The sequence below is a fragment of the Chiloscyllium punctatum genome, chromosome 27, assembly GCF_047496795.1.
Source record: "Chiloscyllium punctatum isolate Juve2018m chromosome 27, sChiPun1.3, whole genome shotgun sequence".
Lineage (NCBI taxonomy): Eukaryota > Metazoa > Chordata > Chondrichthyes > Orectolobiformes > Hemiscylliidae > Chiloscyllium > Chiloscyllium punctatum.
In genome coordinates, this window is record NC_092765.1 from 35,442,964 (window position 1) to 35,456,474 (window position 13,511).

General features: G+C 39.5%; 1 protein-coding gene across 1 annotated transcript in view; it reads right to left on the bottom strand.

Moving 5' to 3' along the window:
* The window catches only part of csmd2 (CUB and Sushi multiple domains 2), a 602,495-nt gene that overhangs the window by 265,709 nt on the left and 323,275 nt on the right, over positions 1-13,511 (bottom strand). The window contains exons 24-26 of the mRNA XM_072548527.1: positions 10,993-11,180; positions 3,414-3,608; positions 406-522 (exon numbers count right to left, since the gene is read on the bottom strand). Of these exons, the coding sequence (XP_072404628.1) occupies positions 406-522; positions 3,414-3,608; positions 10,993-11,180 (500 nt within the window). The remainder of the gene's footprint in view (positions 1-405; positions 523-3,413; positions 3,609-10,992; positions 11,181-13,511) is intronic.

Consider the following 13,511-nt stretch of genomic DNA (forward strand, 5'->3'; position numbering starts at 1 on the left):
GAACAAGGCATGCCAACAAATGCAAAACCAAAAGTCTAGACTAATTTTATTAACAATCCTCAACAATTTTCTAATAACTTCTGTGTCTGTACAAGGACTAAGGAAAGGATAAAGTGGTTAGTTCAAAGGATGCAAATAATACAGGTTAAAGCATGACTCACATCACTGATGAGTTTTTTTATGAACCCAAAGCTAATTTAACAGTTAAATGAGAAGATAAGAGAAAATGTAAATGGTCGCTTAATAACAGACAAGAACAGAAACACTGTAGTGAAAATGCATCCTGTCAGCAGGCCAACTTTGTCGAATATGGAACAGGAACCTTGCAATGGAAATGTACTTTTAGATAGTTAATGAGGAATCAATTAGCTCAGGCAAGGCTATTTCAATGAGAATGGTCCATACCATAGTTCTTAGGCACAATGATAGAATATAAACATGTCTGTCCACCAGTGTAGTTCTTTGGGTAGTTTGGAGACAAAATGACACCCTCTGATACAGAGTATTGACCTCCACATGGTGCTGGAAAATAAAGAGGAAAACCAATTACAAAAATAACATGAAATGCAACAATTATACTATCCAACATGGGGCGATGGATTGTCTCTTTGACTGACAGACATTATGAATTTGTAACTCATAATTCATAATTCTAATATTCATAACTACAAGTGATCCAAAATGTGGTAGTCTGTGGGAATTCATTATGTCAACTTGTAATGGATCTAAAAAGCAATATAGTTGCCAAGAGCTCCTGCTTCAAAGGCATGTGATATTCCCCAGGTTGCCCTACTTCCAGGGAACCCCTGCTGTTTTGCAGCTCAAGAACCAATGCCACCGATTTTTCTGAGAAAGATAACTTCCTGATATTGTCACCACAGCTTTTTTCATCACTTGACATATATTCCTCCTCGAGTTTCAGCAAAACATAGCAATGCTTGAAGAGTTAATGGTTTCAATGCACACACGTTGATTAAGATGAAAAGAAGTATTAATTTGAGCTCAAGTTTTTTTAAAATGAAACGCGCTGGCTAAAACTCAACTACTAATTGACAGTTTTCACTCATCCTTGCATGCTTTCCCTGATAGCTTGGCAAATAATTGACATTTCTCACATATCGAAGGGCCTGTACTGCGCTGTAATGTTCTATGTTCTATGTCGCAGCATGACACATGTCCAATCACTCTAAAGCTTTAGAATTACCATAGAAAATGGTAATTGATGCAAACTAGATCCATGGTTAATTTTTAACATAAGGTTCCTATATTAAGGGACACGAGGCCATGTATGTATATAAAATTAGATCAGAGATTAGCTATGATCTCAATGAATAGGTTGGAGAGATTAACTGATCTTGTTCCTATGGATTAGTCTGCTTACTTTGAAATGAATCAGCACAAAGCAGAGACAGAACAGTGGCATATGTAAGCTTTAAAACATTTATCTATTATCATAGTTATTTCTAGCTTCATATACTCACTAAGTGCCAAAATTAATTCTAAATTAATCCAGATCATCATACTATTTGTTAAGAAACCAGAGTTAAAAGAACAATTATGTTTCTTAATAAATATAATAACAACGTCCGATCTTATCTTTCAAACATCATATTCAGGCAGAATGGGCAGATTAAAATTTAGATCATGAAACCAATTAAATTATGTTGGTGCCTAATAAACAAGTTGACGTAAGAAATCAGTGTAAAATGACAGGTTAAAATTAATGGAAAGTGATATTCATTTTTATTTTCATGCTATTTATATTCACAACTCAGAAACCTCTCAATATAATAGCCTGCTCTTCTGTGGTGTTTCATGGAGTGTGCCAGAGGATATTCTTCTCTAATTACTGGAGCATCTTGCAGCATCTTACAAAATCCAAGCTAAAAATATTGTATTAACAAATGCCCTATTCCTCATGACAGGGTAACTCAACTTAAATGAAATAAAAATTGAGAAAAAACACTGTATAAATGTTAGATGCTTCAGCCAATAACAGAGCAAAACTAAATGCCAAATCATTCAAATCAGTTAAATAAAAATGCAAAATGAGAAATCTCTGGAAAGTATGCATTTTGATTTGCCTCTTTATTAGGCGATGGGGCTAGCAGAGACGGTGGGGGATAATAGAGTTTCCCAATAATCCCAGTTTCCAAAGTGGAATTTGGGGAAGCATTTCAATTCTAGCCTTAAAACCCTGAAAGGAGTAACCTGGAGAACAAATTCATTGCAGGAATGTGACAGGCTTTTGGATATGAGTTCATCCATTATGCGATATGCAAATTGTCATCATTAAAAAGCTCAGAAAATATTGTAGCCATTGATAACTGTGTAATAAATAGATGCCATAAGTGATGTAACTGATTGGTTTTCTGGTAGTTACTGTTTGAACTTTCATAATTATTTTTTATGTAAGATAGTGATAATAGATGCATTGTACAATCATTGTTCATTGCTCATGGGTTTCTTTCTCAAGCTTACAAGGGGCTTCCAGCTAATCAACATTGTTCACCAATTGCTCTTTTAAAATAATTTTTGATTGCATCATACACTTCTGAATCAAAAGGCACGATTGCTGAACATTACCAACCTGTTCTCTGCTGTAGTAACAACCTGTGAAACAGATGCACACAAAATAAAACCAACAATTCTTTGCATTCACATGAGTGGAAATCTGGCAGAGTGGATTACCTGTCCATTTTAGAACACATCTTGTTTTGTTAACACAGAATGGAAACTTGGATAACAAGTGCAAAAGATATATTCCATAAGATTACTGATTCTTGATTATTGTGGAGATTTGGCAACAGCTAAAGTAGATCAAGCAGCACGCAGAACTGTGTGAACAAACAATATGGATCTTTTCTTAAGAAATTACGCCATGCTTTTTTTTTCTTTTTCCTACAGCTCCATCTATCAATGTTATGTTGAATGGTAGCTATAAGAGAACAATATAGGCAAATTGCATTTCAAAAATATAATAACACTACAACTACCATCCATGTGGTGAAGGCAGAAAGTCATCCAAGATCTCTCTTGTGATTGAAATCATCCAAGATCTCTCTTGTGATTGAAATCTCATTACCAAACATGCCATTCAGAGAGTTGATAAGGATATATTAATTGTGAGAAAAAAATAGAAATTGAAGGAAACAGCGCTGCTTTGATGTACCTTCAAAAGATCCATTTAAAGCAAAATTCGTAAACAGTAGAGCTGCTGAGGTACCTTGGTATTGAATGGTATATGCCATGTTGGCCTTTGCAAAATCAGAAAGAAAATATATTTTGAAATGGAATGGACAGGATGAAACATGACGCCCATAAAAAAAACTTTTCTGTATAGTAAGGAAATGGCAGTTTGTAGATGTACAACTTGAACTGGTTTGAACTTTACCACATGTTGATGCAGTTACCTGAACAGGATGGAACAGGTTTGTTCCAGGAAGGTTTTCCATCTGTTCCCATGATGCAAGTCAGAGTTGAATAACCGACGATTTCATAGCCACTGTCACAGTAAAATGTCACTGTGGATCCAAGCTTTAGGTGTGTTCCCACCCTTGTCCCATTCTTGATGGTTCCAGGATCAAAGCAAGATTCTCTGGGGTTCTCTTTAACAACAAAAGGTGCATTAAAATTGTTAATTAATGTGCTCTTTACTTGCCAACAAAAGTTAATTGCATTACGTTTTGTTGATGACAAACTCACCACATTGACTTTAGCTGTAAGTGAGATGACAGCATTAAGAACTAAAACTAAACAAGTCCACCTAACAATACATTTTTGAATTGCAAAGCAGTGGTTTGCATTCAAACACCTGACAAAAACACAATTTCCTTGTATGTCTCTCAGTCTGAGGGTGGCAGCCAGGTGGTTTGGAGAGATGGCAGAAAATTCAGAGCAAATAACACAAAGGCACATACTTCCATCACACTTCCACAATTTCAGGATGCACAAAAGCACTTAATGGGCAAGAAAATATTCTTTAGAACTGTACCCACATCTATAAATACATTCACACACAGATAAGCCTCATAGCCAACTGATCAAATTCAAATATTGTCCGCAATTACAAAGCTTTTCATGGTCTCACCTCCTTTGGTGGTCTCCAGTATCTCTAACCTCAAGTTCTGCCATCAGCCTCTTTCACTGAGTGTTTGAGTATTCCCCTTTAGTGTGCCAACAATCTGGAAAATGTCTAACAGTTTAAGACCTACTGTCTGGAAGACCTTATTATAGCCAGCCTTCCATATAATAACTTAAACAGTGGGATATTTTTCAAAGGTTTGTGCTGTCAATGGCTCATTCTAATAATCTTCTTGTGTCTTCCAGAAGAACAGTCAGAGAAAGTAAGCACCGTGGAGCTGTTGTATCATTTTTACTTGCAGTTGGGTGGCAGACAGTAACTAGAGTTGGAGAAAGTGAGGACTGCAGATGCTGGAGATCAGAGTCAAAAAGTGTGGCACTGGAAAAGCACAGCAGGTCAGGCAGCATCCAAGGAGCAGGAGAATCGACATTTCGGGCATAAGCTCCCCATCAGGAATAGAGTAACTGGAGTTGGTCAATCATCCCAGTGAAGTGGATGCCGAAGAGAAAGGCTGATCAGGAATCCAGGGCTTTATTGCCTAATCAAAGCACTCGGCCAATTTATTTGTAATCCAAATGCCTGTACAAATCAGATAAAGGCCCAGGCCTGTTAAATTGCTTAGTGGGCACCCACTTTGTATCTGGAAAATGGAAGCATCAATATCGAACTCCAAACTCTAGGGGTTAGGAATACAAATGACTAGGTGCTGAGATGCAAGAGACAACGAGCATTTACCTTCAGGACAGAGTCATTTTCTTCATATCTATAAACAAAATTGAATGGTTAAACTGTGAAAAATGTTTAATGAAATCTTATCATTGTGTTTAATGATTCCTTCAGTCCAAATTGTATTATGAAACCCAATATTAACAGTGCATTTCCATGATTAGTGAAGTGCAGCAAACTCACAAATGTACTTGACCTGAAGGAAGGGTTTTACTTTTTCATGTGTGCGAAAGTGCTTTCCAGTAAAGTCATTTCCACGTTTGTTAATTGCAAGTAAGTATTCAAGCAAAGTAGTTTACAGATGCTGATATAAGAACAGTTCAGGTTATACTCAGGCATAAATAAACATTGTCTGTTTACTTATGGAAATAACTATGGTCTCCGAAGCTGACACACATTTATCTTCAAACTGTTCCGCAGGAAGTCTGCAATGACTATCAAAGGGTTCTGCTACAATGTTAAGTTAATGCTGGAAATCAAGGCAGTGCCGCACTTGGGGTTGAAGCATCCTGGACTGAATCAGCCATTTTTGAAGGAGTAAAGAATAATTGACCAACTTGAAGGTGGCAGTGTCAAGGGTTCAGCACAAGACTCCTTAACCACTGTCTCAGCCCAACCACTTTGTGATAATCAGAAATAAGAGCAAAAAGGAAACAAAAAATGAATAGAAAAGGAAACTATAGCTGTTTCAAGAGTTCTATCGAAGGGTTCTTGATTAAGTGTAGGCTTTGCATCTAGCTGGATATTTGTACCTGATGAGACAATGCTTGTGTTAATTTGTTGAACTTAAGGACACCAGATAGGTCACATCATTCAGAAAGATTTAAAAGAATATATATAAGCACAGGCACTTCAATGTCCGGACTAATACTAAGGTATTCAGCCATAAACAGAAGGCTGCTACCACGAGCATATCATACTTCAAGTAAACCCAGTCAAGATGGAGTCTGAGAGCTTTATGACCTCAGGTCACATACGATGGGCAGTGATGACATCACAAGCACATCTCTCCAAGGTATACTGCGTAGTAACTGCCAGACAGAACATTGCTTTGAAATGTTGCACAGGATTTTATGGCTTCTTGTGAAGTGAGTTCAGAGGTAAAGGGATATTTTATCTGACGAAGGAGCAGTGCTCCAAAAGCTTGTACTTCCAAATAAACCTGTTGGACTATAAACTGGTGTTGTGTAAGTCCTAACTTTATCCAATCCAGTCCAACACTGACACCTCCACATCAAGTCTAGGAGAGGAATGCTTGGGGACAGCCTTGCTACTTTCACTGCCCTCCTTTAGGAGGCTGGCAGCTCTTGGTGGGTATGGCCTCCAGGTGGAAAAACATTTAAAAAAAACTTGAAAATAAAAGCATGGGTGATGCTGGAGCCCCATTTAGAAGGACACAAGATGAGTCTAATCAGTGTGTCTCATTCACCGGTTTCACTGTTTTTTCCTTCGGGATTTTCTGTCGCTGGTCCTTGATCCCAGGGAAAGTCCTGAGCTGGCTGCATGAATGCCTGAGGGGCACAATACAGGGGTCCTTCTAAAAGAAAGGGAGGCAATGGCCTAGTGGCATTATCACTACACTACTAATCCAGAGATGGTAACATTCTGTGGAAATGGATTCAAATCCGCCACGGCAAATAATGCAATTTAAATTCAATAAATATCTGGAATTAGGAGTCCAATGATCACCTTGAAATCATTGTTCATTGTCAGGAAAAACCTGTCTGGTCCACTAATGTCCTTTAGGGAAGAAAACTGCCATCCTTACCTGGTGTGCATGTGACTCCAGACCCATAGCAAAGTGGTTAACTCTTAACTGCCCTCTGGGCAATTAGGGCTGGGCAATAAATGCTGGTCTGGCCAGCAATACCTAATCTCATGAATGAATTAAAAAAAAGAAGCAACACAGGATTCTCTTGATGGGCAGGAACTATTACATCTGCTTCTCTGCACAGATGCTATCTGACATGCTGAGTAGATTCAGCAATTTCTGTTTATTTCAAGTTTTCAGCATCTGTATTATTTTCCTTTTGAATTGCAGCTTCTTAACTTAATCTTAAACCAGCTGGACAATAAATACCAGGTTAAGGCTCAGTTGACTCTGTACTGTTCAACATGCCATTTACTTACCTCCCAAGGGAGAGTTATGATACAGGGGTAATTTTCTCAGCATGTGCTATGGATAGACCTGTCACATGTCTATCTTTGGCCTTGTATTGAGATGGTCATACAAATATGTCTGGGAGCAGTGTCATGGTACGAAGGGATTTAAACAGGATTGGACACCAAACAGTTCTGCATCAAGATTTCACTTCTTTTAAAAATTGCTAACATTTAGTTGTCTAATCGACTGTGGAAAATACATTCTATATGAGAGGATGGTTACTGCACAAAAGAAGGGTATTTGACACAGGTAGCATGATGGCTCAGTGGTTAGCACATTTCCCTCACAGCACCAGGGACACGGGTTTGATTCCAGCCTCAGACGATTGCCCGTCTGGAGTTTGCACATTCTCCTTGTTGTCTGCGTGGGCTTCCTTCAGGTGCTCCAGTTCCCTCCCACAGTCCAAAGACTGTGCAGGCTAGGTGGATTTGCCAGGCTACATTGCCCTGTAGTGTCCAGGGGTGTGCAGGCTGGGTGGATTAGCCATTTTAAATGTGGGGTTATGGGGATGGGGGCGGTGGTTGAGTCTGGGGGGGTAGCTCTTCAGAGATCCATTCAGGGATTCTAAGACACATCAAATTGAGGTATTTTCCTAATTAGTCTGCATAGGTATGTTATTACACACCCATGGAGAAAGTGGGACTTAAACCCAGGTCTCCTGGCTCAGAGATAGGGACACTACTCTGACAGCTCCCAACACATCAAGGGACTCTCTGAAGGAATAATTTATCCAGGGCAATGTGCTGGCCTGCCCCCTGCAGCCATCCATATTTTCCTTTTCAGATAGTAACCCAATCCCCTCTTAAATGACTCAATTGGATTTGCTTCCACCAAAATCTCAGGAAGTACATTCAAACCCTAACCTAAAAAAAAATTGTTTTAATCAAATTTCTCAACCTTCTCTTCACCACAGAACCCCTCAATCTACATAGCAGAAGTTCCTCATGCCAGAAAGTATGGGGGTGAGAGGTACGACAGGTGACTTTGGAGTTTTCATGAATCATTCCTGTGTTGTCCATAAGAGCTTCACATTTTTCCTCAATTGTGGCTCCCAGAACTGGATGCAATACTCTCAAAGTTTAACATAACTGCTTTGTTCATGAACTATATTAATAAAGAGCTATTAATAACATCTAGGATGATATATGTTTCCTCAGCTGCTCTCTCCACTTGTCCTCCCACCATCATTGAGCTATGCATGTATACACCCAGGTCCCTATTGTCCCTTGTACACCCTTTAGAATTGTCTGGAGAATTCTCTGCAGACAGAAATAGGGCTAACAACCTGTGCACTGACATTTTGTCATTCTGATGAAAGATTATTGACTTGAATTGATAAATTTGTTCCTTTATCCACACCTGCTGAGTATTTCCAGTATTTCTCAGTTTGAGTTCAGATTTCCAGCATCTGCAGTATTTTAGTTTTGTGTAAGGATAAGCATCAAACCTTGCAAAGTCCAGGGTGGCCCACAGTTTTGGCTGGATGTTTACATTAAGACTGTGATAAAAAGGAATGTAAAAACTCCAAAGTCACCTCTTGTACCTCTCACCCCCCATACTTCCCCTTGTTGTTCTCCCCATTCACCAGCTCCCCTCTTTGTACTCTCTTTCCGTTTTGTCTTTACCCACAGTCTTCAAACTGGTGATTCCCTAAATTAATAAATTACTCCAGCTTATCTGAAGATACATTTTGTTTGTGCTTCTTTAGCAATGAATGTTATGACTTTACCCATTAAACTGTGTTTAATTCTTTTTTGTTAAAATTAAAATCTAACACTGAATGTAAATACAGTCTTACACACTGCAACAAAGTCCTTAACCCACATTTCCTGACAATCCCTAGATCATCATTACACTGGCATTCGTTTGTAAGACAGTTAGTCAGAGAATGGTTTCAAGCATTTTTGGAATCTCATCCATAGTTTAATTTCCCTCAGTAGTTTCCTCACAGTAACAAGCCCATGTTTATTTAATGTAATGTTTTATGAAAACACAATTGAGTCACTTAAATTCAACAAATTATGAGTTGTGTTCTGTTATTATAGTAAAAAAAGAGAAAAGAAAGATTTGCATTTCCAAAGCCTCTTTTATCTTCACAAGAAATCCCGAAGCAATTTTTAGCTAAGGTTGGGCTGTTGAAGTGTTGTTACTGTTGAAATGGAGGAAATGTAGCTTTGTAAGAACGACCAAATCCTTTGGTCTATTTTATATTGAGGGATAGATATTGACCAGGAATCTCCATAACTTCTTCACAATATTGCCATGGGAGATTTTATATTGACCAATAGGGAGCAGACAAGGTTAACAAATCCAGTGAAAGACCCAAGATCCTGACGTGGTAAAGCATCAGTTTAGATCCTTGTACTCAAGTCTCTAAACTGGGACATGAAATTGTATCTTTCTGACTTGGGGGGAAACATACACATAAACCTGCAAATTAGGGGAAGGATTAGGCAATATCTAGCAATTGAGCTAAATCCAGCACTTTATTTTACTTTTGGATTTTTTTTAGTATTTTTTGAGGGGTCTTAGGATCTCAGTACCAAAAAGATCCGGAGCAGTCCAGGTGTGAAGTGAATGATTCCTCTCATGGACTAGGGGTCTCTGTTTAAATCAAGCATCGCCCATTCGAAACAGAAATGAGGTGAGTTTTATTCTCTCAGAGTTATGAGTCTTTGGAATTCTCAATTCCTGAAAAGGAGATGGAAGCAGAATTTTTTTTTATGGCAGAGCTGGATAGATTCTTTGGTAAGCAAACTGCCTTAGCAGCAGGAGGGAGAGGTGCCAATTAAAAGCTACTTTTGAGATTTGAAGCTTTTATCCAGTGGCATACTGCATGGTTTGGTGCTGGGCCTCTTCTGTTTGCCATGCAGATCGAGATAGGAATAGGGGATCAGTGAGTTCATAGGTCATAGAGTCATAGAGCTGTACAGCAGGGCAACAGACTTTTTGTTCCGACTCGATGCTATGGAAATTGGTGGTGTCGTAAATAATGAGGAGGAAAGCCTTAGATTGCAGGATGACATAGCTGGACTGGTCAGCTGGACAGAACAATAGTAAATTAAAGTGAATCATGAAAATCATGATGTCATTCATTTTGGGAGCTCTAACAAAACAAGGGAGTGTGTGATGAATGGTTAGACCCTAGGAGGTACAGAGGATCAGATGAATATGAGGGTATATGCCCACAGATCCCTGAAGACAAGAAGACAGGTGGATAAGATGGTTAAGAAGGCATGTGAAACATTTGTATTTGTTAGTAGATGCTTTGAATATAAGGGCAAAGAGCTTATGACGGATCTCTATACAATATTAGATAGGTCATAGCCGGATTCCTGTGTGCAGTTCTGATTTCCACTTCAGGAAGGATGTGATAGCACAAGAGAGGAGATTCACACACCATGTCTTGGTGCTTCACAAATGGCCAGTGTTAACAGTGACACAGCTCAGACTGTTGATTTGTTGGGCTTTCTAATTGGACTGGCAGTGAAATAGGCTGGAGGGCTTTGGTCTATACTGCTGAGTAGACAATGGCCCTGGTGGCATAGACTCTGTCCTCTGAGTAAAGTTCGCCATTGGGTGAGAGAGGCAGCAGACCAACCCCCATCACACCATGTGGGTTGCTTACTTTCTGAGTTTTGTTTGTTCCTTTCCTCTCTATATACCAGGTCAGAGCACAGCCAAGCCCGTTCCCCATTCCAGCCAACCATTAACACACTTGTCAAGCAGCTTCCCTTATAAGCATCATGATCCACCCTCACACAGTTTTGTTGAGAACCAGCCAATCAGCTATTCATAGCCTAGAATATTGCAGTATCATCAGAACAACAGATGGCAACAGAACAAATCAAATTTTTAAATAAGAATCTCACGTTTTTTCTGTTCCAGTAAATGAATACATGCATGGTTGGGCACATCAGAACTATATATGAAAGGTGTGTCCCTGAGGCTTTGGTGAGCAACACTTTCTTGTTAATTAATGCCCACAGAATGATCTGCTCAGAGGAAGATGAGTTACCGGTATACTGAAGAGCAAATCCTGTCATGCTGACTGAGGCGTCACTGCGAAAGGCCAGGAAAAGGTTGTTGCTGCTGCTCTCGATTTTGTCAGGCACCTGTGAGCCCTGAAAGCTGCCAATCAGAGAACTGAGAGAATCTGGTCCGTCATAGATATGAAGGAAATCATAGCCGGGCTCCACACTGAAGCTGCAAGCACAGAAGAGGAACACGATTCAATATAACTTTCCAAACTTATTCAAGCAAAACACTTTCAACTCTGCTTCATGGCCCAAGAGCATAGAATTTTTTTCCTCTGTGATGGAATAACACAGGGATCTTGTTTCAATACCACGATATAAGAAAGCTGTTTCTCCTGTCACCACATATCTTACTTAATGCTCCGCTTTACTATTGTATAAAGAATTTGACTTTGTTGGGTCATATATTTTTCTTATTTTTCAAAATAATTCCACATTCTTCTCAGGCTTTCCTTCACTCTGTCTAAAGTAACAAATCTCAAGCCTCTGTCATTGCTATTCGAACTGAAATTGCCTCTTGAAGTTGGACTGATTGATTTGTCATATGTACTGACGCACAGTGAAAAGCTTTGTTGGTGAGGAGTGCAGGCAGATCATAGTAAGAGTGGTGGAGTAAAGGGAATTAGACATTATCTGATAGTGTCCTTGCTGAAGAATACACTAACTGTAAGGAAATAAAAATCAATGGTGTAATCCCACAAGGATCCAGAGTCCTACATGGTCCATTGTGATGGTGATCCTATGATATTGATATTCAATGCTAACGTCTGTGAAATTCCCTAAGTGGGAAATGAGGCACAAGTGAACGTTGCAGAGCCCAGTTGGCTGGGGTAAAAGTAGCACAGTGAAACACATGAGCTACCTCAAGGAAGAAGAAAGAGAAGCACAGAAAATGAAACAAATTTATTAATGGGAGAAAAAAAAGGGAAAATATAGGAGGACAGATGAGGCAAAGTGACAAGAAAGAGCAGTAAGACAGAGTCATAAAAAGTCACTAGGATGTCTATCTTTAGAGATAGGGATGTCAGGGTGGCATGGTGGTTAAGTGATTAGTATTGCTGCCTCACAGCACCAAGAATCCAGGTTCAAATCCATTCTTGGGCGACTGTCTGTATGGAGTTTGCACATTTTCTCTGTGTCTGTGTGGGTTTGTGCTGATTTCCTCCCACAGTCCAAAGATGTACAGGTTTGGTGGATTAACCATACTAAATTGCTCATAGTGTCCAGGGATGCGCAGGCCAGATGGATTAGCCATGGGAAATGCAGGGTTACAGGGATAGGGTAGGGAGGTGGGTCTGGGTAGCGTGCTCTTCAGAGGGTCAGTGTAGGCCAAATGGCCTGCTTCAACACTGTAGGGATTCTATGATACTTTGATGTGCAAAACTGACTGAGCCTTTTGAATACTGTTGTAAAAAAGAAAAACTGCAGAATTTTGTTTACCTGTCAATTGTCACCAAGGAGTGGTTATGAAAGAATTCTGTTCTGGGAAAATTACATGTGTCAAACACAATCATTTTCAGTAACAGTCGTGATGCCAATATTGTTGGTAATATATAACATTGCTGTTGTTCCTTCACATCCAGTGCTGCATGAGGCAGACAGAGCACGTACTTATGTCTGTTGCTGTGGCTTGTTTTTGTTCCTGCAACAGGACACCAGACTATTACCTGAGGCTATAGCTTGAGACGTGCCAGTCCACATCAAGCATGGCTGATCAGGAGATCTTCTGCACTTATTGCCTGCCTTTGGTTTATTGGAGGGATTTACAGATCAACCTCTCTGAGGACATGGTGAACATAGCTTCCGTGGACATCACATGTTGGAGTGGGACTTGAACCCAGAGCGTCTGGCTCAGAGGCATAAATGCTACCCACTGTGTCACAAGACCTCCATGTAATAAATAATTACAGAGGGTGTACTTTAAGAAGACATTGATATTTGACATGGCAAAATGAATTTTCAAGAAGTCCCTCTCTAACAGCACTATTAGTTATCAAGTGGATCCCATTTACTATTTCCTGAGAAAATGTACAGGAACTGATATCACCACAGGAAATTACATGACCGAGCCAAGGAAACGTAAACACTTAAATAGAAAGCAGGCCATGCCACCAGTGCTTCATCTGGAGGCTCACTGATGATGTTAAAAAGTATGGTGATGAAACATCTGAAAATGAACCTTCCAGCTCAGTGAGCAAACCTACATCAAGTACTATTGGTGTTCCTACACCCCTTGGATTGTGGTAGTTCAAGGCATCAATTCACCTTCATCTTCCCCAGGGCATTTAGGGATGGACAGTACCTGCTAGCCCAGTGAGTGACACTTACATTGCATAATAAAACAGATATATTGATTACAAATTTACAAGCAAAATCTTCTTTGGGTAAGTTCACTTACTTTTTTACTACACATTTCATTTCATGCAAAATCCTGCTTCAGTCCTCAAAGTATTACAAGATGTGAAGCATATTAATGAGCAAAAAAAAAATTCTTAAGACC